Here is a 27465-nt window from a genome sequence, read left to right as displayed (position 1 = left end):
AGGATTGTCAATTAAAGCAGCAGAACAAAACTATGGTGGGTTACTATGTTCTGTATGTATGTAGAATCAGTATACCATGTAAAGCATTTTTTTTTCAAGAACTTCACTTCTAGTCATAAAAATGCTTTTTAAACTAAAAGCTTTCTTCTGCTTAGTAGGATGTGATTTGTTGGAAGTGTATGTTGACCTGGAACCAACAAGGAGATGACTAAGTAGGAGGAAAATGGTTTTAACATGCCTCTGCTTTGCCAAGAAATATGGAAACAATAACAGATTTGTCAAGTCTGTGGGTCAGCTAGCCTTGTAGTGATATATGATATTTCTCTATGCATGACATACTTGGTGTATTGGGTTGTTTTTTTCTAAAGCACCATTTAGGAGCTGAAATGTGAATCTTTCTTTGTCCCAGTTGCTGTTTATCACCTTCATGGGCATGCTGTTTATTGATCAGATGTATCCAGAGTAGGTGGGAGATCTTGACTTCTCTTCATTGTGGCAGGCACGTAACATGGTCTGTCTTCGTATTTGTTTTATGGTGTAATTTGATAGCCAAGACTGTGCATGTTGGCAGTTGCCAAAGCATTTTTGGTCCATGCGCTAAAGCTCTACAGTAATACTTCTCCTGTTTCCCCATTTTTGTTTTCCCCAAGCCACAACATCTTCCATGCCGCCTTTCCTTATCGTGCTGGGGTATGTCGCATCACTCATGTGCCAAGCAGTCTCTTCTCGAGGTTTCAAATGGTGCAAAGATGATTCCTGCTGTGCCTCCTTCTTTGGAAGAGAACCAACAGCTTGAAAAATGAGTATTCAATTTAGTAAGAAATTAAAACTTCAGGTGCTGTTTTCTTCCCATTTAAGAGCAGAACTGTGCTCATGGGGGCTGGGGAGTAATAATCACACGGACAAAATCAGAGGAACACCCTTTCCTCAGTGAAGAGGTAGTAGCTCAGCAGTTAGTTGCTCTGAGATGTGCTGGTGGTCAAGTTCAAGTCTGGCAGTTTTGGGAGTAAGCCTGAGCCACTCGGTTACCTCTGTCTCTCCCCCTTTTGGCACTTGTAAGAGTGACCTAATAAATATTTTGTTGCAACAGATATGATCTCATATCCTTTTACAAACCCTGGGTAGACCAGTCACTGAGGGATGGCCCTGTTCAGTGGAGAGTTCAAAGTGTGGGACAAGGCTTTAAGACGGAAGCAGTGATTTTCCAAGAGGTGGGTTGTTTAATAATACCTGGAGGTTCACAGTGCTGGCCATCTCTCTGCTCTAAAAATCAAGCTTTCTCAGTGCTGAATTGCTAGAGGCTTTTAGATATCTCCTCAACTTTCTGTTAGTATAGGAGCAAAGGATACCAGCAACACCCTTTGAAACCCCCTACCCTTTTCTGTGTCTCACTGATTCTGGTTCAGGGTTTTTCCTGTGGGTCTCAAGTTTTTCATGGGTATAGGGAAGTGTGCCGCTGTCTCTTAAGTGCAGAGCTCACGGAGGAGGTACTGCGTTAAACCTGTTTGGGCTTACCGCCTGCTGCTGGGGAGATGAGGAAGGGAAGAGATCTGGGTTCTGTGGCATGGGGGAGGTCCTTTCCAGCCCTGCATCTCTCTGTTTCTACTCCCTGGGCTTCCCTGGTAAAACCTTTCTGGGATCTGAGTGGTTGCAGTCTCTCTTCCATGAAGTTTCAAGGTGACTTATTGTTGCCATGTGCTCTTCTGGAGCAAAGCTACTGATTCTAAAAAATAAAGTGCAGCAAATCAATAAAATCATAGAATCTTAGTGGTTTGGGTCAGAAGGAACCTTTAAAGATGATCTAGTCCAACCCTCCTGCCACGGGCAGGGACAGCTTCCACTAGACCAGGTTGCTCAAAGCCCCATCCAGCCTGGCCTTGAACACTTCCAGGGATGGGGCATCCACAGCTTCTCTGGGCAACCTGTTCCAGTGTCTTGCCACCCTCATGGTAAAAAATGTCTTCCTCGTGTCCAATCTACACCTGCCCTCTTTCGGTTTAAAACCATTGTCCCTTGTGCTGTCACTTACAGGCCCTGGTAAGAAGTCTGTCTTTTTTACAAGCCCCCTTTAAGTATTGAAAGGTCACAATGAGGTGTCCCCGGAGCCTTCTCTTCCCCAGGCTGAACAACCCCAACTCTCTCAGCCTTTCTTCACAGGAGAGGTGTTCCAGCCTTCTGACCATTTTCGTGGCCTCCTCTGGACTTGCTCTAACAGGTCCATGTCTGTCTTGTGCTGGGGACCCCAGAGCTGGACGCAGAACTCCAGGTGGGGTCTCACCAGAGCGGAGTAGGGGGGGGGTGTTAATGTTAGAAAATGTTAATATTTATAGAGTGGGCAATAAGTAGTTACTGGGAACAGCAAAAAATGATGGGTCGACTTTTTGACAATGGGAATTTCTGCCAGGTGGATGGCCGCATGGCCTTTTTCGTGCTGTTGTTTACTTTTTCTTTTCTTGCAAGTTGAAACTCTAAGCTAAATTGTTCTCTGGCATTGTCGTCATGAGCCTAGAGGTCTTTGGAGAAGCTAATTCCTTTGGCTTCTCCCTACTGCATCACCCAAAATAATACCATAGTCTATCTTTAAGCAGCATATGCTGTTTGTTTTTTATCGCTACTCCAAACATTTGTACTGGATTGTATTTCCACCTCTGCCTTCTTATGAAGGAATTCCAGCTGAACAGTTAACGTCTCCCTTCACTTGCGCTTGTGTTTTCTGGATAGTGAATTAGAGGCTCCTTACAGTTCATTAATTTTGCTTTTAGCATTATGTAACCTGTACAAGGTTATAAGTACATAATACAAGTTTGAGTAGCGTGTTCCTTTATAGCTCATTTTACAGTCCTTGGGCCTATTCTGCTTCAAAATTCTCATAAGCAGTGTAAGTTGGCCAAAATACACACTTCATGTTAATTACGTCTCTTAAATAGAGTCTAATTTTCTTCCTCCTCTTGAAGTTGGTGAGAGATTAGTAATAAAAGAAAATTAGTTGGTTGATAACATCATGTATTTGATCGGTGCAGAAACAGGATAACCGCCTCAGGTGTATGGTGAACTCTTCATTCCTATGTGAACATTCAACATACAAAAAGTTGACAACATTATTTGAACATTTATCCTGTCAAGATAATTTTATAGAAGATCGGAATTAACAAACTGAGGAAGCACTAGAACATAACGTACACATTTAAGAAAAGTCCTATTTCTTTCAGTGGGTTTGCTCCCATTAAAGTTTTGCTCTTCAGCTGAAAGTAGGCTTGAAAGATTTGCGATAGATATTGCTGGACTTAAGATTTTGTTTGAGATGATTCTTTTTAAAACATTAAAAAAAATTTGGCTATTGCTAATACAGGGGTTTGAGACTAAATAGTGAAGTGTCTGTTTCCTCTGCTGACCTCTTGACTCACACAGCACAATTGTAGTGGGCAACAAGTCAGTAAAACAAAATTATCTTTTTTGTCCCCTTAAGATGAGGAAAGAAAAGGTTTTGTGCAAAGAGTAATTGAGAGCATCCTGAGAGAATAAAATGTTGAGTGTTGATGAAAAGTAAACCGACTTCACGGTATCTGATGAAGTTGCTGTCCTGGTTTTGTTTTCATTTCTGTCTGCAAATGTTTTCAAAGGTTTAACTTTCTCAAATTCATAAGATGCTTCTGACTTACATCTTGGTTTCTATCTTGTTCTTGTGTTTTGGCAAGAACTCGATGTCACCAGTTGGAGCTTCCAATAGGCATGAGGGCCATCCGAAATAGTTTCCATTTCCCACTGAGGTACATTCTTAGAAGAACTTTTCCAATCCAAATAACTGGCATTTATTGCTTTTTAATTGCTTAGTGTGATACTTGCTTACATTTGCTGTTTTAATGTCTTTTCCTGTCTGTAAACTGAGAGTCCCAAAGGGCAGATGCGTGCAGTCACTGAATTCAGTTTACATAGCTTGACGGATGTTTTGGGAAAAGCAGATTGTGTGTATGTGCTGGTTGTCACAGATGGTGTCCCAATAAGAAAAAAGTTGTGCTAAAGCTGAAGGAAAATGAAATGAAAGTAAGTAAATGAAATAGCAAAAAAAGGATGGCCTGAGTTTAGCATAATTTTTTCCAGCAGCTTTGGGGAAAGTATGGCACGCGCATGCTTGAGCTCAGCAAAGGTTCTCAAGTTGTGCTATGTAGGCAACAAACAATGGGCAGGAGAAATTTCTCTGGACAATTTTGCTCCTCTGGATATTACCAGTGTCCCAATTTTAAGTCTAGTACCCTTTTTTGGTGAGCTTTTTGTGAAACCTGTTCACGCAAGTAGGTAAGGATCTTAATTCCATATTAAAAAAAAAAAAAGAAAGAAGAAAATATATTGCTAGTCTTTGAGATTGTAAAGAAAGATCTTAGAAGATGAAAGGGTTCTGAATCCTTAAAAAAGGCAAGGTAGGCAAAACGTGGACATTTCGCCCCTAATAATTTAACTTAGGTGGGTCATTTTTTATTCAGGTTTGTTTTGGGGGATCAGTGAATTTTTAGAGCTCTGGTTTTGACAGCATGATTCTAGTGAAAACAGTTTGAGTACCATGCCCATATGGGAATGCAGATCTCAACTCCCTTCCCTTCTGGCATACATAAATGAGGAGGGGGTTCATTTTTTACCGTTTAGGATTGTTTGTGGAGGAGAAGAAACAGGACTAGCTTTACACAGCATATCGCTGAAAACCAAGCTGAGGTGCGTTAATGGACCTGCATTTAGAGTCTGTGTTTAAGTTCTTTCGGGGGGGGTAAGCTGTATGGCAAACTGTTCTTTGCACTGCTATAAATCCTAAACATCCATAAATCTTCAATCCGCACCCTTCCTACTTTTAGCCTTCACTGGACTGTTACGTTGCTGAAGTCTATTCAGTAGCCTAAGATCCTGAATTAGTTTTTCATTACCCCTTATAAAGCTTTTTTCTGGGTTTGTTCTGCTGCCTCTCAGCTTGCAGCTGAACCAGTTCCATGAACAGTCAGATTAACTCTGGTCCTTCCCTTGCCTTGTAGGACTCCTCAGTGGGCAGACCTCTCCGACCAACACCAAACTGGAAAAGCTGGACCCCCAGCAGGTGCTGCAGCTGTGTCTCCGGTACCAAGATCATCTTCACCAGTGTGCAGAAGCAGTTGCCTTTGATCAGAATGCACTCGTGAAGCGGATCAAGGAGGTACTGCCTGCAGCACGCCTGCTTCGGTGGGGAAGGGCTCGGGGCATCGGCTTGGCCATCGTGTGCTATGGATGCAGGTGCTTGCTGTAGATAGCCGTGGGTCGCTTGCAGCCCTCAACTTCAGAGTAAACCCTGTAGAGAAACTTTTTGGGTCTGCACTTCAAGCAAAGTTTCCTGGCTTTAGATAGATATAGATATAGATATGGATATAGATTCCTGGCTGTAAACCGTGGCTGTTCCTCTGGTATGGCAAGTACTGCAAGTAACTGTTGAAGAAGTAAAAGATGACTGGAATTTTTAAAGGTAGCATTCCTTATTTCGGTCTGTATAGCATACATTTTATTATGCCTCATGGTTAGGCTCTAATTTAAGGAAAGAAATGGTTATCTTAACATCTATGGTTGGAGAAGGTAGTAGTTCTTTCTTTCTTCAATGGGTTTGTAGAGCTAGACTTTGTTTTCAGAGCCCATAACATGCTGTCTCTTCTCTGATCCGTATGGCAAAAAGACCTTCCTGTGCTGCTGTTCTTACCACTAAACCATCATTTGAAAATCACTGATCTACTCAGATATTCAATGATACTCTTGGGGAGGAAATTAATGCCTGGGGTGAGCATCCCTGGGGTGAGCATCCTGCAATGGGATCATCTTTCTCATGTGTAACTACTGATGTTGGAAGCAGTAGGATGGCTGACAGATTTTTTTTTTTATTTTTTTTTTTTTAATGTCAAGACAGACTGGCATGAGAGGAGATGCTATTTGAGAGTGTTCTCTCACATACTGCCAGATGTGTAGAAGAACTGGTGAATGCTGCATATGTCAAAAGTCTCTATGAGACCAAATACCTTTCAATGTCAAAAGAAAAATTTTTGAACAGGTGGTTAATTTTTATTCATGCAGTATAAACAATGACCTTGATTCGTTGTTGCTTTATTGGCTTAGAGTTAAGAAAATCCCACATGACAAACTGGATAATAAATTTGATTCATGGGCTGTTTTGAGAAGCTGCTGTCATCATGAAGTTGTAAGTCCAAAGTAACGTGGGAGCCATTAAAAAGGCCTTTTTACTTTGGTATATCAAGATCTGAGGCCAGCTATTACACAAGATGTAAAGATATTTGCAGATGTTGGTGACTCAGATCACACAATCTCAGAAATGGGATTTAATTGCCAGCCTAATGACAGTGTAGTGCATTAATCCAAGCAGATTGTAATTCTTTTGGCTGTTAAAGTGTGAGAGGGAATATCGACATGATTTAAAGTCATGGTGGACGCCACCAGTGCAATCTGCATTAGTTGTATTTGCCTCCTGTAGGGCAAGTGGCAGAGTGCCTTTCAAATTAGCTATGGTGATGTTTTCTTCTAGTTCGTAAGGCTTATGTTTTTTTTTTAACGTAAAATAAATAAAACAATGATACTGATATTGTCACTAGCTTCTTTATCACAGACTCCTCTCTGACAAAGTAAAGAAGAAATGGGCGACTGTAACTCGGGCAACTGACAAGTCAGTTGGGTTGGTGGTTTTTTTTTTGGTCACAACACTTAAGTAACTTCAGATGCTTTCAGTTCCTCTGCCAGATCTGGTGGGTTTTTACTGTTCATTTTCCTAATAATTTTTAAATGTTTTTCTTGCATTGGCTGTTCTGTGTGTGTGTTCTGGAGGAGCCGGGTGGGACCCACTCAAATCATTCTTTCCAAATTGTTCGGGCTCTCCTTGGTGCACTAAATTGAACCGCTGTTGACAGTTGTTGACAACGAGGGGTGCAGCTGAACTAGAGCAGGGTATGTCTCTCGTTACAAGTGTAGACAAAGGAAATCGCATTTGGCTGCACCCATTTGTCAGCAATGATTTAGTTTCGCCATGTAGACAAAGCTCTGACCGCTGCTAAAGAGTAAAAATGAAAGAGAAAATGAAGTGTATTGTGAAAAGCATAATGTGTGCATGAGCTGGACAGTAAATTCTTTTATCCTCATTTCGGTAGTCAGTATTTCCCTTTTCCTTTCTTTAACTCTGTAAGCATTGAAGTGTTTTCTTCCAATAACAGACTTATCAGGTGACTGATGCTTTTAGCTTTCCTACAAAATGTTGGTAAGCTTCAGTCCCCGATTCCCTACCATTTGTCTGAGGTATGTTCACCTTTCAGACTGTCACTGACTGTACTCAGTGCAGTAATAGTCCTACTGTATAGTATGCTACAGTCGTACTGCCTGCAGCCAGGATTTTTTTTTAGTCTTTCCTTGACAAAATGTCCCAGGGCAAATATCTTTTGCTCGTTGTCTGTGTGGCCAGAAAAAAAGTTTCCTGTTTTCTGGCAAAACTCAAAAGTACTATTGTAAATTTATTGGTCCTCGATAACTCATAATTGACTATGGTGGTTTGTAAATTGGCACACAATCTGAATTAAAATGGGTCTGAATAGGAAAGAGAATAAGCTAAGGAAAACAGAAACATTGCATGACAGTAGTTACTGCAGATCTAAGTAGACCCATCTGTGCGTTCCCTTACTTTGGGGACCAAAACAGTCTAGCTTTGCTCTCCATTCCATTTCCCAGTTTAGCCAGAATTTCTTTGCAGTGTGTTGGCTGGATCTGTATCTGCTCCTAAACGTAGAACCTGTGCAGCTTCCAGGTTGCTGTGACTGTTCTCTCTCAAGAAGAAATACATTTACCCAAGCGTTTCCTTGAAGGGGAAAGAATTGAAGATGTGATTGAAGATAGTTGTCTCAACTGCCTCTCTTCAGCAGTTACACTTACTCATACCCGAACTGTTGGTTTTGGAGGGGATTGATTTTTATGACAATAGGCTTTGTCTTCACTGCCAAAAAAAAAAGGATGTGCTTGCATCTTTTTAGGGAAAAAAAATAACCACTATGCATTAAATATTATGTTTCATATTAATTTTTGGCAGCTGACTCACCATCTGTTGCAATACTGCATTAATTCCAGGACCACTGAAATATTTAGGATTCTTTTTAATTTTTTCTCCTTATCAGTTTGAAAAACAACAGAGCAGCAATTTGGGATTTATGTATGTGTTAATCCAGGGTTATGGCATCTCACAAAATTTGACAGTTTTCAAGAAAAAAGCCCGTGTGCAGCATTTTCTGGGTAATTCGTCTATACTTTGGTATTTTGTAGAATGAAAATTTTTAGATTATTGGATGAATCACCACATTATTGACTTCTGGGGACATTCTGTTCAGATGGGTCTGGGAACAGGATCTAGTCTGTCTACTGATGGTATGTTGGACCCATGTGACCTTGTTACATGTGTATGTTAGGAAAAAGGTGCATTTTTAAAACCCAGTAGATAGTGTGTTACAAAATGCTGGGGTATAAAAGGCGATTATAGATAGTTAACAGGTTAAATTGATCTTGCCTGCACCTTGGTGCTTTTGCCACAAAATGTTTAATGATGGGCACAGAGTTGACGACGTGCCTTAGGGAGAATGTGATATTTCTTGTTTCTGTGGTGGGTTTAGGGTCCTAGCTGTAGACAGGAGGTCTTAACTTGCTGCATCCCGCATCTGCCTCTGCCATGGCAGTGCTGTAGATCTGCATTATAATTAGTATGAAGTTTTGAGCAACTCCAGCTGCTGTTGGGTTTGAGACCTGCATGTGATTTCTTCGCCAGGAGTGCCTGCCTCAGTTTTGCGATCTGTAAAGTGGAGGGTTTCTGCCAAGATTAGTTTGAAGGCGAACGTTGACCAGCACTAAATACTAAGTATGACTTGGGGGAAAGAAGGAAATGAAGCAGGGAGAGGGCTACTTTACATTAAGTCCTTATCAGTGGAGGATACCTGTTTTGGGTGGCAGGAAGAGAATTGGAGAGTCATCTAATTAGGGAATGGTGAGTAACAGGGAATGGGAAAGAAGTAGAATAGGTAAAGGCTGGGGAACAAGAGCTAAATTTTCAGAAAGGGCCCATGATTTTGTGTGCCTCCAAAATTGTCTAGTTTCAGTGCTTTAAACAAACCCTATTTTTCATGAACAAGGTGCTAAGCTTCTCCAAAATCGCATCTTTCAAAATATCTGAAGCTGAGTATCCAAAAATTACTAGTCACACTTGAAAATTCAGGCCTAGCTTCTTTCTATGAAAGAAAAAGGGAAGCTGAAAGCCATCTAAGCTCCTTTCAAAGCAGCTTTGAATGAAAAGATCTTCAGCGTTTCTTATTAGACTTCCAATAGTGGCAAAGGGGATGTGCTTCTCAAAGTATCCTGTGTGTACCCTTAAAGGCAAATGAGTTCCTAGATTAACTGTGCTTAGAATGTATTTGAAAGTCGATCATTGGGAGGGCTCTTATGCTTTGCCCTAAAAACAACTATCAATGCAGTGTTATCTGTAGCTTTAATCGCCATAGGAATCCCAGACTGACAATAAATCTGAAAACAACACTTTTTACAGTACAAAATGAAATTAAAAATATCTCAGTCTAAGATGATACACATCTTTGGGGACCCCCCCCCCATCTTCAAATGTAATAAACATTACTTTTATATTCTTAACTGTTCTTAATAGTTAAACAACTTTTGTCCAGGCAGGCATTAATATCACTAATTGGTTTGCCACATAGCAAATTACAGTGTATGGCTTGTTTCATACCTGTAAATTCGTCTATGGGAATAGCTCATTGTTTTGAACAAATATTCCAGAATAAGATGTGTATGGATTTATTTTTTTATGTTTGTTTTGGGTTTTTTTTCTTTACCAGCTTGCTGCAAAAAGTAATTGTAATGGGGTTCTCTAGTATGTAGTTAAGATGTCCAGAAATACATCTCTTAATATTTGGCAAGTAAATAACTTTTGAACGACACATACACCACATCGTGTCTCCCAATGTATTTCAGCTGTTTAAAATTATGGATAGGAGTTGAATAATTATCTTCTATAAGCAACAGACTAAAAAGAAAAGCACTTTTATACACAAGCATTATATACAAGCACATTGTAGCTTATCCCATGTATTTAAGACTCATAAATTGTGATTCAGTCGTTCAGGTCACCGTGTGCGTGAAGTAAAACATGCCCAGCAATTTGGGGATTTAGGAATTTCAGTTTATTTTTTGTGAATGCTTTGTGGCTTTTTGACCTTGATTGCAACTATGTTGTTTCTTTGACCTTGAGCGTTTGTTTTATGGAAGAGACTTGTCACCTACTGGCGAAACGTGCTGGGGAATGTGGCCTGCTGAGGTCGTCAACATGGCTTTGTTCCACCCCGAGGGGAGGACGGGTTTGCTGTGGGCAGGACCCCTGGCTCTGAACCCCTCTCCTTAAGAGGTGAGAGGGCTGGCAGAAGGTGGGAGTTCCTGGTGGAAGTTAAAGGACAAGGTACCTTGAAGGTGGTGATGAAGGGAAAAGCTGCCTAAGTGGGGGATGCTGTTCCATCACTAGGAATGAATGAATTCTGGGCCAGAAACCTTGGAAGGACGTTGTCTGGCTGGGGGCTAGGTTGATGCAGTGCAGGATCCCATTAGCCAAGGCTGCAGTTAGACTCGGGGTGTATTTCTGCTGCAAGCATATATAGTTTCTACTGGTGATGCGCCACAGTCACTCTTCTTAGCTCCATTCCTCTCTAAGCAGAAAGATTTGGAGTGTCTGGGATTCATCCCATGCTCCAGTCACAGTTGACCAGTGTCCCTTCAGAGAATGGACTCAAATGAAGGGGAAGTTTCATGGAGGTGTTTTTTGCTTGCTCGTTGGTTGAGTTTGTTTTAGTACTCTGCTGAGAGATGTTTGTTGCCATTCCTGTTAGTTACCGTTTCCCTGTAGGTGGTACCAGATCTGAGTTTCCAAAACTATTTGCGAAACCTGCCCTGAGAATGACACACCTTCTGACTAAACTGAATTAGGCCAGCAAAATATGAACAGCCTTACCAAGCCCAAAGTGTTTCTTCAACTTCAGGCCTTCACTTCAAGGTCTATGTACTCATATGGATCAGACCACTAAGTTACCTTTTGTCCCATTAAAGGGAGAGGCTCAGAGGATCAAAAGTAAGGCTGTTAATTGAAGCCTGGCAAAAGTGAAAATGGAGGTGTGTTTCATTTTGACACAACATATAAAGAGTTTCTAGATGAGGCCGTGTTAACTTGCAAGCAAAATTGAGCCTTTTGGTTCACAGACTTAAATTAGCAATGCCCCAAATCCAGGGACAGAGGCCTGAGAATTCCTTGGAATGTAATATTTCTGAAATGGGGAAGAACCTGGGTTGAAATGGCACTTGTATTTTCAAGGAATTTAATGCCATGCTGCCATGCTTTTTAGGAAAGCTAGGGAACATAGTGTTCTGTGAGGAAATCGGTACCTTAAATACAGTCTTTGGTGTCTTGGAATTATGAGGACTGTGGCACTCTATCAGGCTCTTTATTCCTCCTCTCTTTTGTGATGAAGTGTTACTTATAAAGACTGGAATCTTAACAGGCACCATCATGCAGAAATAAATGTACAGGGTTGTTAAGCTGGAAACTTACCTTCATATCCTCTAGTTCATGTCGTTCATTTTCCTCCAGCCTGATGTGCAAGTAGCTTGAATTCTCGAGTGGTGGGGCGTTGTCCTAAGGAGCCAGCATCAACATGGGAAACTGCTTTTGAAAAAGCTTCCCAATTGTTACTTTAATACATAGAATCAATGGCTTGCTGTCTATGCCTGAGGCAGATGGCCAGTGCTCTGTGGTACACAAACTTTATGAAGTGATCTAGCAGTTATTAAGGAAGAGGAAAGATTGTTTGCACTTGTGACAGCCTGAAATCTGTTGCACTGCTTCATTTGGTGTCATAAAAACGACCAGTCCCTCACTCCTGGAATATATGTGTGAAATCAGTTCCAGCACATTTCCTTCTCTTGTGCTTTGGTTTCTTACGGCCTTTTAAGAGAAGATCTAAACTGGAATTCTTTTCACTCCCAAATTTCCAAGAAAGAGTAGAAAATTAAACTTAAACAAGCATCTAGCATTCAGAAAGTTTTGTGTTATTATAGAACTTAGGTGCTTAAGAGACTGGCACTGAAGGTCAGAAGTCTTAGTATGCTAAGGCTTACATTAACACTTCCATCAGGATTACTGCATCGAGTTTATGATTATCAGGTACCAGAAGGAATAGAATTCGGTTTCTTCTCACAGCCTGTTTAAATTAGGAAATTGAGTTTCTTATTCTAGTCTTCTTTTCCCAGGTGGGAAAACCCCCAAACAATAACAAACAAACAAAGAAAGCACCCACCCCACCCCAAAGCATTGTAGATCTTCAAAAAGGAATAAGTATTGAAGTCCATTCCAGAGTTGGCAGACTTGATACTGAATTTGGGCATGAAACAGATTTGAGATATGAAGAAAGCAAGTATCAGCCTGGGGGTGTGTGTCACACAAGGTATTCCCATGAGAAACAGGAACATATTGATTGCACAAGGCTCTGAGACAATCTCGTCTGACACACTGTGCGCAGCTCTCGCTATGTTCAAGGAAGGCACGTTCATAGTACAACAGAAGGGCTATAAGGATGCCTGGAGAGTGGAGAACCTTGCGGGGAGGCGGGGGGGAACTGGAAAAGCTTTACTTGTTTGGCTTAGTCAAATGAAGACTAAAAATGGTACAATTTCTCTTTCTAAATAAGTCTGGGGTTAATGTAGATTGACAATGGTCTTCTCCCTCCCTGCTGGATTGTGTTGATACAGGAAAAGTCACTTTACAGGCTTTCATTCTTAAAGATTACCTCCTGTTTCAAGGTCGAATTGAAATTTTCAAGGTGTCAACTCTACCCCTAAGTGAGAATTGGGGGAGGAGAAGGAGGCTGGGAAGGGGGGGGGGGGGCGGGGGGTGTCAGGAATGTTAGCTAAAAGCCGTTCAGCAGTTTGATGTTCATTTTAGGTAGGTTTGCAACTCCAAATATTTGCAGATAATACTGGCTCTGATGACTTAAAGACGCTAGATGGTAGGCTGGGGGAGCGGGGTTGACCTTGTGTTAGCAGCCCTATAATTAGCATTCTGATAACAATCAGATGTGATCTGCAGAGATGACTTCATGTTGAAAGTATTACAAAGCCTTAGTGCAAGTAATCTGTCCATCTTGCTTTTTATGAAGGGTAGGGTTTCCTTAATGTTTCTGTGCCATTGGGGCACGAATGTTTCTATAGGAGAACATTATTAGCCATTATTTCAACACTGCTCTAGAGGTATGAAACATATCATTTACTAGTAATTAATTCATATGGGTGTTGTTTCTGACTGGATGTGTCATCTGCCTCTGGAAGCCTGAATAAAATGCTGAATTATAGTATAGTAGAATACCCTTTAATCCAGTGTATGAACTGTGCCGTACTGTGGTGTAGTGGAGAAGAAATAAGTTGTGGGGGTTTTTTGTTTGTTTTGTTTTTATGTTTTTACCAGAAAAGTGATGTACTTGAAGAGCAATTGCTGGGGCTGGCAAATTATCTAAAAGATAAAATCCCAAATCAGATTAATTTCAGCTGAAAAAGGTGCTCAGGTAGTTGTTATAAAACTTTCCTTTTGCTTAATCCAGTCCATAGAATTTAATTTTTGCTTATGCCTGACCTAAGCTACATGGGAACTGAAGATGAACTACTTACTTTTCAATTACAAGTTCTCCTGCCAGGTCATAGCCCAAATTTTCAAATGCCTTCTTGCTTTTGATCAATTTGTTCTAGACATCCATTTGTAGAAATAAACAAGGAGAGAGAAATACTCGGGCTTCTGTGAATGCTCGGAGTGGATTAGAGTTACCACTACTCACTCACTGAACTTTTGTCTGAATCATTGATGGTTGGTGGTGGTATGTACTCTTGTTATTTTGAACAATAGTCTGTAGCCTCAGAAGAGCTTGCTATGGAAATGATCTACAGTGCTTAGGATTTCCTTGAGGCTTTCCTGAAGCCAAAGACTTACTATCAGATGTTGTGACCTCCAGAAAAGCGCTGGGACATTTGAGCTTCAGCACTGTGGAAGTATGGTGGAGTCAGTCTTGAAAGTAGCTCTTCTGGGAATGAAGGGGTACATCCTCCCCTTCTCATCATGACTGGGATGTACTTGGCTCATTTCATGTTCTGTTTGAACATGAAAGAGCTGATAGAGCTTCAAAAAGATCTTTCAGAAATTTTTCAGGTTATCAATGGCTAACATTGTTAGAGCTGACATACCTTTGAGTTTCCCTGATGAGAAGCTGTTGATTTGGACTTTCATAGGAGAACTGCGGCTGCCAGGGAAAGAGCAAAAAGCTTCATCTGGGCTATCAGATGTCCAGAAATCTCCGATTCCTCATTGCTGGGCTTGTGCCCCTGCACATCTCGCGCTTCAGCTTCCTTGTGTGTCTACAGGCCATATGCACAGCACATGGGGGGTAGGTCTGATGTAACCAGATGCGTTGGACTGGCTGTGTAAGTGCGGCAGGGTGCTTGAACCCATCTTTGTCTGCAATTCCCCAGACGAAAAAAAGAGAGGGTGTCCTTAATAATCCTTTTACCACTTCACAAACTGTAGGAAATGGTTAAAACTCGGCTCCTTTGCATTCTCTGAGAACAGATTTAAGAGCTTTTTCTTCTTAAGTAGTGTTCTCTTCTAGAAAACGCTTTCTTCTAGTGTGTCTAACCCTGACTAAGTATGGCAAAGGTAGCATCCCCTTGTGAAAAGTTTTGAAAGACCTTTTCTAGGACACCTGGAAAAGAAGACCTATGGCTACCAGGTCCCAGGTGTGAAGCTGAGAATAACATCATTATGTATCAGATGGCTTGCAAATGTAATGATGCTTACTATTTTAGATAGCACCTTTTCACTCTGAAATGACAATGGTGGTGTTTTCTGAGAAACTTCTCATTAATGACAGTGGTCATCACTTTAAATCAAAGCTTATTTTTGATGGGAAAACCAACTTGCTTAAAGCTAGTCATTCTAACATGTTGAACGTACAGAACTGAAATTTATAGTAAAATGAAACCCTAAGGGTGAATAACATTTGTAAGTGCTGTTGTCCTGTAATATTCCAGCTCTGGCTGGATATAGGAGTGTTCTGAATGAGTAATATGGCAGCAGTGTAAAATCAGGAAATGAGGGAATTGAAGGCCATGTTTTGTAGCACAATTATTAGGTAGTCTGAAATAAGAGTTGTGCAAGTTATCATTGAGGCAACAGATCGCTCTGTTACAGATACAGATTTTTCCTTCTCCAGGGAAAGCAAATTAAAGACAGGTTAGGAGTTTCTTATTAATTTCTGGGGAGTTGTACTCCACAAAAGAGAAGTTTTGTGAGGATGTTGTACACACAGGTTCATTAATCTTATGTGTTGTCTGGGTGGCTTTTTGTTATTTATTTTTCTTAAACTTTGTCATTTAGGAGAGCTATGGAAGTATTTCTAATGCTTTGAATATAACATAATATTTTTTAGTCATGATACATTTTACTTTTTAGATGGATGCAGATTGTTCTATGAAAGCAATTGAAAGCTCTAAAACGTGTTCTTACTAGTTAAAGTCAATAAGCTAGAAATTACTATAAAATTTTCTTGGTGACAGTTTAGAAAACTTACTGATAAAATCAGATAATTTTTTTTTTTCTTTCCCCCGAGAGTCTTGTTGTACATTTAAAAGTCTGACGGCCACAGCAAACACTAGGTTAGGATCCAGGAACACATGCAGTGGGAGAGATGGTGCTTCTCTTCACATAGTGGTCCTGCCGCTTCTGTGACTGTCGGGCTGACAGGTCAGTCAAGCAAGCTGATGGGACAGAAGACCAAACCACTGAAGAAGAGAGAGCCTGGAAAGACCAAACTTGTTTTGTTCTCCCCTGCAGACTTACGTGCAGACCTGAGCCCGTGGTCATGCAGCTGATCTGGAGGAGGAGGGTGGGACTGCTGCTTTGCAGCCTGAGGTTGTGTTGGATTTTGTGTAATGTGAAACTGTGCCCTGAGTTTCACTTGCTTATGTTATGGTTTAGCTGTTTTGAGACAGAAGGAAGATAAATAGCTGTGGTGTTGAGGAAAATGTAAGTAAAGTAAGTCCAGTAGAACAGGACTGTGATATGAGATGTATCCAAGCTGGAGAGCTGGCTACAGCATCTATAGCACCAGATTCCAGATGGCTGCTGGTTGTCAGGCTTTGCTGTCCATCTTCTCCCGCCTCTGGGAAGTGGGGCCCTACTTTTTCAAGTACTCGGAAGTCTACTGCTTCATTAGTGCTGGGTGAGAGGTAGGTATTGTTTTAATTGTAGCTTTAGGACTCTTAGTTGTTTTGGGTTGGGTTTTTTTCTTTTTTTTTTTTTTTTTTTTTTGTTTGTTTTGTTTTGTTTTTTTTAGCAACAGGTCGTGATAGCAGTCATAACTTAAGCTTGGGGAGCTGCCAGTTGGCAGAAGGATGCTGGTAGCTCTCAGGCAGGGAAGGCTCAAGTCAGAGCTGAGGGAGACGTGGGCTGCGGAGGTCAGACCGCAGGGTAGCGACAAACATATCCTGTCCAATAATGCAATATGCAGGAAGGTGGAAAAGCTAATTTCAGGAACGAACCTTCTGATTCATTTGAATTCTGAATGCTTTTGTGTAACCCGAGGCCTCCCAAAATAGTTACATCTTGATATTACAGACACAGCAGCCTATCTTACACTATTGTGTATCTATTATAGCTCTAAGGGACCAGGTATGATTTAGCTGTAGCTCTTTTGAAGGAGGGGCCCTGAAGTACCTGTTAATATTATTAAACCTCAATGTTAGAGCCAGTTAGAATGGTTACTCTTCATTCTCTAACTTGATTGTGATCTGTGCAATGCTTAGACAGAATAGCCCTTGGCAATTTTTTACAGCAATGACAAATTACAGAGGGAGCAAAAGGAACATTTTGGACTGGCATTTGGTCTTGGATGTGATAAGCAAGACGTAAACACAAATTGTAATTGTTTACCTGGCAGTGGCGCAGAGGGAGGGTACTCACAAGAGCTGTACTCATGACTGGTGCTGAAGAGAAGGATGTGGGATCCTTGGCTGGGCATCTGTTTTCTGCCCTGGCAAAGATGCTACCCAGTAAGTTTATCACTTACCAGTGTGTGGGATGAGTGGGAGAAACAGAGGATGTTCCCATCATCAGGAAGTCATCATGATCTATTGTGCAAACTTTGCGTGACATTATCAAAGAGAGAGGGGAAGAATAAAAAAAAAAAAGCCATTAATTGAGCACATTTGTTTTCAAGTACTACAGAAAGAGGAGCTGTCTTCAGTTTTAAGTGCGTTGATTGAAAAGTATTTTCACACCAGCGCATCGTGACTAATATTCCATGCAGTCGTGTTCCCGCCTGTCACTTTCTGATGTGGTTTTTGTGCAGCTGCAGGAAGGAGTTAATTTCACCCCAGCCAGGCACCTGACAACGTGAAGGGAAAGGCCGCTTGTGCTCGGAGCACTGTTCTAGCAAGTGAACTTTCTGGAATAAGGATTGTACCTTAATTGCTGTGGTTTTTTGAGTGGCAGCCATAGGGGGTGGGAGCTGACAGCACATCGTTCGGGCAGAGGGACACAGGACAAACGGATGTCAAGCTGAGCTCTTGAAGGCTGTTGCTGAGTGGGGGGGAACAGAATCTTCTTGCCTTATTGGCATTTTAAGGAGGGAGTGGAAAAGCTGGGAGTGACAGAGCATCCTCTTAGAAGATATATTTGTTTTGCTACAAATGTCAGCAGTGCCTCTCTAGAAATTTGATTCCAAGTTTAGTGAACTTCTGATTGCGTTTGCATGTTCTGCAACCAGGGAAGATGTGTCTACCTGCAATTTTCAGTCTCACTCATTAAACTAACAAGATGTGACCTCTGTTTCCTAGAGCTCAGGACACTTACATGACCATGACAGAGGTGCTATAAAACCACACCAGGTAAGAGGTGTATATAGGGCAGTGGTTTGTTTTCAGTGTGGTCTCTTGAAAAGAATTGGGTAGTGTCCAGTGCTGACCTCACTCTTTTTGTGGGCTAAATTAATGTCTTTATTCTGCTTGGCAGTGTGGGCCAAGAAGAATTTTAAAATGAATGCAAGAATTTGTGGTGTGCAAGATGTCTGAAAGTACCCTCAATTGGTTTTGTGTTTCATCAGTGTGGTGTTACAAATGGGCCTGTGTAACGCAGAGGAGTGTCTGCGAGTCCTTACTGGTTGACAATGTGAATGGTGTAGCAGGAGGGGCTGTGCTGGTGCTCTTTTAAGTGGAGGAATATCCATCTTGCGCTGTTGTTGGAAGTAATTATGAATCTGTTTTCATTTGAAGAAAGAAAAGCCCAGTAGATGTCATTTCATGTTTAAAATGTGAAGCTGAGACATAAATTAGTGTCCTGCTGCTACTGATCCACGGAGGAGTCATGAGCTTTGAAACAGAAACAGACCCGAATTCTGAATGTCAGTGGCTGTACAAAAAAAGTACATCCCGTTGGAAGACGAGTTTTAAGCTTGTCTGTTTTTGTGATACTATACTCTTAAAAGAAACACTGAAAAAACTCTTCTATCCTTTTCAATGTAGAAAGGGAAAAGATCCTGTCTCCTACTCTGGGCATGTCCAGCCCCAGGTTTCCTGCTCTAACAGGAGGAATTTCTTCTGGGAAGAAATAAACTGTGTATTGGGAACTCTCACCCATTCACTGAGAACATGTCTTTTTTCCTCAAGACCAGGCTGGGCAGAACCTCCTTGCTATGACAAGCATTAGGACGCCGACCTCGCGTGCTGGGCTCTGCCCTCTGCTTTTGTTCTGTTGCTTCTTCACAGGCTTCAGGTCCGGTCTTTTGACTCTAAACTCTTCCGTACCTGTCAGTTGGGAGTGATGGTAGCTTACTCAGTGGTGATGTTTGCAGGAGAAATTGGTGATGGTGCAGCCTCGATGGTGAGGTCATCGAGGGGCTGGTGACAGTGCAGCTCCACATCTGTCATGGCTTATGGGTGCAGGGTGGTGACCTGCCGGTGGGGGAGTTGCCCACAGCTGTGGTGGCCCAGCATTGTAGGAAGCTCAAAGCAAGCAGAGCAGAAACAGCGGCTCAGGTAAACACTTGCAGATGGTTGTGGGGCAGCGGAGGAGCTGCTGGCTCTGCGGCATCTCGCTGGGCTTCCCGGAGAACTTCTTAGCCAGGGGTGGGCGAGAAGGCTGAGACCTGAGTGTTTTCCAGAAGAGAATGTGGCAGGGCCTTGTGTCAGGGAGGTGGGAGTTGATGGGAGCTGCTCAGAGAAGGCAGATTCACTCATCTGACCCTCAAGGGTGTCTTGAAAAGCGTGGACTGCCTTGGATGTAGGCAAGGGAGCAAACTCTTTTGCCTAAGCTCCCCTTCTCCAGATGCTTTTTATTGCTACTGTATGGAATTAAATAGATGGGAATTAAGCGGATTCTTGTGTGCGTTCCCTAGTCATTGCAGATTCTTAAAGGACAGTTTTAGTCTCTGTGGTGGGTAAATAGGGCTGGCCCTCTGAGCCCTGCAACTGAAGGCCCCGTCTGAGCACCAGAGGAATGGGACTGCGTGCCAGGAGAGGTAAAAGCACAAAGTCTGGCACTGGAGGAGCTTGCTTCAGGGGGAGGAGGCAGGAAGGATGTAAGTGTGTATTTAGGCCCGCTTCAAGGAAAGCTGCAAAGAGGCATTGGCGTTTATATACAGGAGTTAACAGGTAGCTTTTTTTTCCCTAGTTAAAAAAGACCAGGTTCATTCTGAGTAAAAATTGACCTTTCCTCACAATTATTCAATTTCAGTCCTCTTTGTCGCGTCGCTGGCTGTGCAGCTGCCGTGGCCTCCCGCAACAGGCAAACTTGGGCACTAGGTGTAGGGAAACCATAGGAAACACACACTTCCACCCTTTCTCTTTTTTGTGAGGCAGCTTTTTTTATATCCATTGTGAATGCGTCCAAAAGTAGCAAAGAGCTTGGAAGGCCACTCTGCGTTTCTTCTTCCTTTTGCAGGTCAGCTTCAGATTCTCCCCATGTTCCCCTCCTAAAAGTCAACAGATGGAAATTATTGGAATGGAGAGAAAAGGGGGCCTTTGGGTTTTTTGTTTCAGAGCTTGGTAGATGAGATCTTTGCCTCTTGCACAGTGCTGTGAGGCCATGTGGAGAACCTGCCTGTGGAGGAGAACTTCAACACCAGAGGAGGCTTCTGCCTGGGTCCCCGTGCTGCTCAGTTTAATGAGGCGTGCTGGCTTTTGGCAGGTTTCCGACCGGCTGCCACTCCACGCCACTGTCTCTCATTAGGTAGGACGTTTTTAGGCACTGGATTGAATTTACTTCCATCCCATGCAGACCTGGTGGTGGTCTGCTTTTTACACACTCCAATTTACAGAGCTAGCGCCAAGCTACTAAATTATTAAGCTGGGGTTTTAATAGAAACCCCTGTGTAGGCTTAAATTGTTTCCACTCTATTTGGAGTTTCCTGCTCTGCTGGTTTTTATTTTGTCCCGTGCATGAAAGCGTGGAGGGAGGAATTCACAGGAAAGCACAGAGGCAAAGCGGAAGAATTCAGCCTGAGAGCACTAGAGAGTACAGACGAAATAAAAGGTTAATTGGTACTGTATCCAGCTCTGATGGAGGTGATAGGGGGAAAAAAATGCTTCCTAATCCCCATGGTAGTTCAGCGGAAACTTGTGTGTTTGTTTTCAGTGCTGTTTGTAACTTAGGTTTCTCAATAAAATATTTTCTTGCCCAACTATTTTTGACTTGACCTCTTCCCCAGGGCTTGAAAGGCGTGTTTGTCAGCAAACACAGCTCCCCCAGTTTTTCCCCCAAACCGTGCTGCCGCCAGCGGGACGGCAGTGCTCTGTCTGGTGGGACTTCCCTCCTCGGTGGGGGATGCCCCTTCCAGCTTTGCACCGTTTCCACCCAGTCCTCCCCTTGCTGCAGGCTCTCCCCTACAGCCCCGCACCACTGCGTACTGGGTCAGGATTGCACTTACCGATTAAGTACTATGCAAGTCAGGTCTGGTCAGCATGGCTTGTATTTTAGCACTGCACCAATAAATTTGTGTTGTTCCTGATGACGGGTTGTCCTGGTTTCAGGACACAGGTACAGTCACTGTCCTCCACCAAATGGGTTGACTGTCACGCAGTTAAAGTGAGGGATGTTGTTTGAACCTGTGCTTCCTGGTAGACCAGGAGTTCTCAGCACCGATTCCCTGAGGCTGCTTCATCACGAGCAGCGACCGCCTTCCTCTGCAGGTAATTAGATGGGAGAGTTTTGGAAAAACGGTGATAAGAGGTAGCAGGGAGCTAAAACTGGTCAGTGTGTGTCCGCTCCTGCCCTTCACTTTGTCAGCCACTCCGGGCATGCACCGAGTCCCAAGCGAGGGGACGAGGACAGAGCATGGTTGCAGGATGCGTGCCCACTGCTCAGACATACTGGTTTGAAGACCCAGCCCACTAGAATGACTGGGGTTGTTGAGCACAGCTACAGTGAGCCGAAGCAACCGAGCTTCAGGTGTGTGCTTGAGAGCTTGGAGCAGATCTGTTACGAAGCTCTCTGAATATGTGGTACATCTTACAACATGTAAAACAGCTTAAACTGTCCGACTCGGCTCATGTGAGTGCAGTACTAGCAGCTATCAGCTGAATCCCGCCTGGAGTTTGCAGGTCTGGCTGAAGAGAAAGTTGGGCTGTGAATTATAAAGGCTACCTTCGTCACTCAGTGGCAGGAATAGCACTGCAGTTCCTGTCATTGTCATCGCGCTCGAGCCATGTTTGGGTACTTACCGTGTTTAATTGCATGGCTGATTTACTTAATGTCTCTCCTGGGGTCACTCATAACACTTTTATTTTTAGGATTCGGGGATATTGGGGACACTAGCAATCCACTGTGGCTCTCTCTCAAAGCGGGAGTTTTCCAGACGCCGATGGTAATAACAGCAGTGGCTTCATCACAGAGCAACCTGGCTAAGGCAATGAAATTAGCACTGGCAAGTATGGTGGAGCTTAACGCTTGCAAATGAACAATCTCCACTGATAATACACTACAGGTGTAGGCGGAGGCCATGAGTTCTCTGGATTTGGGTAACTTGGAGGATATGCATATGGTTTATTGGGAAATCCCTGGCAGTGCCTGTTGTTTTTCAACCCTGTAAATAAAGAATTTTCTGATCAAATACTCAGTGTTTGGGTGTAGAACTGAGGTGGTCATATGTCCTCCCTGGTATACAGCTATGAATTATCCCATTTCATGACAAACTGGCTATGTACCTACAGAGGAGCTCCTTTGTTCCTGGCTGGTATATTAGTGGGGCATCTAAGGTGCTTCTCGATTGCTTTTAGGAAAGACAGTGTGCTGAAAGGCCTGCGGTAACAGTTGCCCTAACGTGCCTCACTCTGCTTGTTGTTTTTAAACAGATGGACCTCTCCGTGGAAACTCTTTATAGCTTCATGCAGGAGCGTCAGAAGAAGTATGCCAAGTATGCGGAGCAGATCCAGAAGGTCAACGAGATGTCTGCCATCCTCCGGCGTATACAGATGGGCATCGACCAGACGATCCCACTGATGGAGCGGCTGAACAGCATGCTGCCAGAGAGCGAGAGGCTGGAGCCCTTCAGCATGAAACCCGACCGGGAGCTAAAGTCTTAGCTGATCTGGCAGGCTCCCCCTCCTCACCTTCCACGCTCCAGCGTTCAGCACAGACGCGCTTCCAACAGGCTGGACTGGCAGATGTTTGAAGCGGACGGCAGTGCTGCCTGACTCTCTGCCAGGGCGTCAGAGGAAGAGCAGCGTCAGCTGCCAGAACTGCGCAGCCAGGAATCCAGGAGCTCCCCGGTCCCGTCATCTGGAGAAGATGATTTACCGTTCTTTCATCTCCCTCCTCTTGCCCTCCTGTCTCCTTTACCGCTACCACCACCTGTGCTGAGACATTTGTTTCATTGCTGTGACTAGATTGGGGTTTACAGAGGAGGAGTTGTCTTTCATCTGATTTCTGTTTTTTTACTAGGAAAATTCAAAGGGATACGGGGTGTGACAAACCCTCTAACATGGTTTTTGTGCCACTGGGGTTTAGACAATTAGATGGCTGGCAGGTATTTCTGAGATGCCCTGGCCTTGGAAGTGTGTGTGTTTTATAGGTGAAAGTGTGGGAGCCAGGAACTGGCTTATTAAAATCTGCCTATTATCATAATTAACATGGTTTGCATGGCAGGGTTTTGGCATGTCCTCCTCGAGGCTTCTGTTTTTATGGGCTCGCTAATTTATGAGGCTGTAAAGGAATAACTGTTCCAGATACGTATGTCTGTTAATGTTAAGCAAGCCTTAGCGTTCCTCTCCCCCTTGCCCTGGCAGTGTCCCTGTGCCCCAGCTGGTGGCATTTCTTGTCCCTCACCTTGCACAGTGATTCTGACAGGTGCTGGCACCGACCTGCTCACTTTGCCTCCCAAAGTTGGACATGAGGTGTCTTTTTTTATTTTTACTGGGACACTCCAGTTATCTCGGTGCTGTCTTTTCTACCAGAGGGATGCCGTTGTTTCTTTACCTTCAAGTGCACGGGGTTGGAGCGGGGAGACACGAGAAGTCCTTTGGGTCTTTGCGTTGGCTTAGCTGCCGTCATGCCAAGAGCTTGCCTGAGCACGGTGTTTAGTGACTGAAACCACGTGGCCCTTTGGGACCATGCTCAGCAAACTGCTCCAAAGGCAACAGGATGTTCTTGCCTTCTCCCAAGCCGAGGGCCTTGCTGGAAGGCAGGCGATGTGTCCGTGCCACCCGGGCGATGGGCTGGCCCGTAGGAGACGGGTTGGTTGCCAAGTCTGTCGCTGGTCTGCTGGCTGCAGGCAGTTTGCAGCACCTCTCCGAGCTTTGGTTTCTTCCTGTATAAAACGGGGATATTTTACACACTGCTGTAAAAATATTTACGGATCTAGAAATAGGGTTTAACAGCTGGCGTTGCCATTGCGTGGCAGCTCTTGTCTGCAGCAGAAAGAGCATGAAACCAGAAGTGAGGAGCCCTTGGTTTGCTGGGTCAAGTGCAGGTTTGTGTGTGTTACGTTAGCCCCTGGATGCTGTTGTTGTCAAGGAGGCTGAAGCACGTCCGGGAACCCCAAGGGCTGTTGTATGTCAGGACCACGATTCCAGTGGTGAGGACAGTCCTCTTTGAGAGAGTCAGTGACAGCCCATCTTCCAGTACAGCACAAGGCTAAGTGACTTGCCAAAGGCAACTTGCTTCGATGCCTCTTGGTACTTAAGAGTACTTAATCGGCAAAAGATGGTCTCTGACCATTTGGGAATAAAAGCGCAGTAGGTTTTTGATGGTACTAATTACTGCCTGGTGGCAGGAAGCAACTGGCCATTCTCTTGTTGCATTCCCAAAGGCCATGTAGCCTAGAGTCGATTTTTGTGATGCAGACTGCAGCCAACTTAGATGTGTAGCTGAACCATAGCGGTGACTGGACCCCAGGGCCTGCTGAACACTGTCTGAAAGCAGAGTCCTATAGAAAAGATGCCCTGGGAAGAGCGATTGACTGCTTCAGAGAGGGCAAGGAACTCAGCAGATTTTCTAGTAAAGGCAGCAGAGTGGGCCTCTTTGTCTGCTGTTTCCACCCCAGTTGTTGTTACGTGGTTGTGTATATGTAGGTGTATGCTGTACGTTGCACAGGATATAACATCAGGCTTCCATCCTTGCTCATGAGTCCTGCAGTATTTTACACTTGGCTTGTTAAAAGCTTACATGAGACTTAACAACCCATGAAAACCTGCTTGTCGTGGCCATGCCCATGAGTGTCCTCATTGTCCATCACAGAATATGCCTTTGCCTCCCACCATCAGACACACCAGAATATTCAGCAGCTTTAAATAGTGGCTGCAGGCGTTTTTGTCCTCCTTGTCCAGATGATGCTGTCTGGAAGTTTAGAATGTGCGACATTCAGCCGTCTGCCAGACGGGATCATGAATATCCCACACCCTGGCATGCTGGAAGCCTATACTGGTGGGAAGATCCTGATATTGGATCTCGAGGCAGGGGCTAGGCTGCAGATGCTCTCTCCTGTAAAGCTTCTAGACATCTGGCCTCATGCTATTAAGTATCGGATCAAAGCATTGCTTCTTGCAGTGCTAATGAGGGCAAGCGAATAGTATTCCTATCTGAAAGCTGCAGGAGCGAGGGCTGCAAATCAGTTCCTTCCTTATTTGCTATAAAACACCTAGACATTGGCTGATAATGGGAGAAAATGCTTGTTCCTATGAACGCTGGCCTTTAAGCTTGTGGCTATGCTGCTGGGCCTCCCAGCTAGAGCTTTCTGAGCAGCAAGGGTAAGTTGTGAAAAACATTAATAGCTTAACGAGAAAGAAATCAGAGCTGAAACGTGAAGGCTGACCTCTTCCAAAGCACACGGGTCATCACCTTCATTCCACAGGTGATAAAGTGTTGTATGGGTACCGTAAGATAGTGTGCACCCTCTAACTGTTCTCAAACGACGGTTTACAGTTTTATTTAAAACATTGTCACTGGCTTCATTAACTGTAAGTCTTTGGACCTCTCTTTGGACTGAGGGGAAGATGTTTCCTGCCGCATCTTCTTGAGCTGCTGTTTGTTGCTTGGCTGCTCCTCGTTTGCCTTGCTCTGTGTGCTGCTGTCAGCTCCATCTCGGATGCAGGTGATGCTCAAGGTGAGACACTTGCTTTGCTCCCTTTCTTGCTGTGTAGCAGGAGATTTGAGATGTGACTGGAATTACCTTTCTGCTTCTGAATTTCCTTTTCCAAGCCAAATGCTGTTGGAGAAGGCTTCAGGTATCTCTCACGAATGTACTAGCCGTTCCTTCCACCACAAAGTTAGTGCTATGAACAGAGAATAATCTGGTGTGCTCCACTGAAAACAAACATTTCTGCCCTTTTCTGCTTACTGAGGTGGTGTGTGGTACAGGCTAAGCTGCTTGATACGCAGTCTTCTGAAAAGCTGGAGAACAGGGCGAGTCTCTGGGTCTGTGGTTGCCCGCTGGCCTGAGCTGCTCTGGTTCTTCCCCTGATTCTGCTGTTGCGACCCCCTCCTTTGTGCTGCCGCTGGTGCTTGTTGCATCCTACGCTGGTCAGTGTGGTACACGCGCAGAAGAGGTTTGCTTTGTTGTTTCTGTTGTTTTTGAAATTTAATGCATTGACAGGGTGCTTAAGTGCCAACCTATCTGCAGGGCAATTTCTGTGAAGATCTGGTGAAGGGGACAGAGAAGAGTTTTTGGTTTTTTTTAAAATATATGTATTTTAAATTAAATATATTTAAATATATTTAAATATTTAAAGTGTATTTTCCCCTCCTCTAAGCTTTTACACAGAAAGAGTAAAAATACGTGTTTTCACAGGCCCAACTGTTGCATGAGCCAGCCCCTCTTCTCTCAGACTGTGTGCCAGTGGTTTCCCGAGTTACTATTGTAATGTCCCTCCTGTACCCGAGCTGCCAGAGCGTTATTTGGATTACCAGTCTCGTGGCTGAGCACTCCTCGGTTTATGGGTGGTTATCCTGCTCGCAGACTTGCTCTGCTTTCAGCTCCCTACATGCTATGTGTTCCACAGCTCCATCATTAAAACGTTTGGTATCGCTCTTTTCCAAGTGTGTTGTTTCTCCGGTTGCCTTGCTTATTCTTCATTTACAGCGCACCACTTCTTGCTGTGATGTCTGTGGACAATACAGACGCTTTAGCGTGGGAGGTCGTATCTTAGCTTTACTGCTTTGTACACGGAACCCACCTTCGTGCCACGGAGATGGCTGGTTTCAGCTGCTCTGGGGCTGTCTCTGGGCTAGGACTGTAAGGAAATGTGTGTCCCGGAATGAAAACAAATGTTGGGTTTTTTTGGATGCTGTCCCAATTCTGGTTGGCACTGCTGTCCAGTTTAAATAAATGATGTGCACAGCAATGCTTGTGGCTCACCAGCAGTGGGGTGGGACTGTAGTTCAGCTGGCTGCCTATCTTCTGTGCTGGTAGCCTCTTGGAGGTAAAGCAGAGGGTCTGGGATTAGATGGGCTCAGATACTTGTCTAAGGCTGCAGCTTCCCTACACAAAGCACTTGTGGCGAGACACTCTCTGCTTGTTTTGTCAGGGCACATGCACCCAACGGCTTTCCTAAGATTCAGCGGGAAGACTAAACATGAGCAGCAAAGCATTTCTCATTTCTTTTTTTTTTTTTTTTGCCCCCCCCGCCCCCCACTTATCTCCCTGCCAAAAAGAGACCGTGTCCTGACAGATGCTTTACATCCATTCTTTGCCAAATCGCAGAAGGAACTAGAGCTGGGCATCCTTGGGCAGGCTGGCTTTCAGGGTGGCCCCTGCCCTGCTGGCTGCTCATCTCCTACAGATCCCTCACGCATCACTGAATGGGTCGGTTTGCACTTTTAGCCAAAGTTCAGCCTCTTTTCAGCTGGTC

At 43.8% G+C, this 27465-nt stretch overlaps 1 protein-coding gene across 2 annotated transcripts in view; it reads left to right on the top strand.

Moving 5' to 3' along the window:
- Positions 1 to 26653, top strand: part of BORCS5 (BLOC-1 related complex subunit 5) — a 77245-nt gene extending 50592 nt beyond the window's left edge. Inside the window, exons 3-4 of one of the 2 annotated variants that reach the window (XM_030041468.2) lie at positions 5016 to 5173; positions 22474 to 26653. In XM_030041468.2, the coding sequence (XP_029897328.1) occupies positions 5016 to 5173; positions 22474 to 22704 (389 nt within the window). In that variant the 3' untranslated portion in view covers positions 22705 to 26653. Of the gene's footprint in view, positions 1 to 5015; positions 5174 to 17964; positions 18543 to 22473 lie in introns of those variants that run through there. The other variant, XM_030041469.2, reaches the window with a different exon arrangement.
- Positions 26654 to 27465: the final 812 nt, after the last annotated feature.

The sequence above is a fragment of the Aquila chrysaetos genome, chromosome 17, assembly GCF_900496995.4.
Source record: "Aquila chrysaetos chrysaetos chromosome 17, bAquChr1.4, whole genome shotgun sequence".
Classification (NCBI taxonomy): domain Eukaryota; kingdom Metazoa; phylum Chordata; class Aves; order Accipitriformes; family Accipitridae; genus Aquila; species Aquila chrysaetos.
Note: the sequence above shows the minus strand (reverse complement) of the source record. Positions and strands in the feature narration are given on the sequence as shown.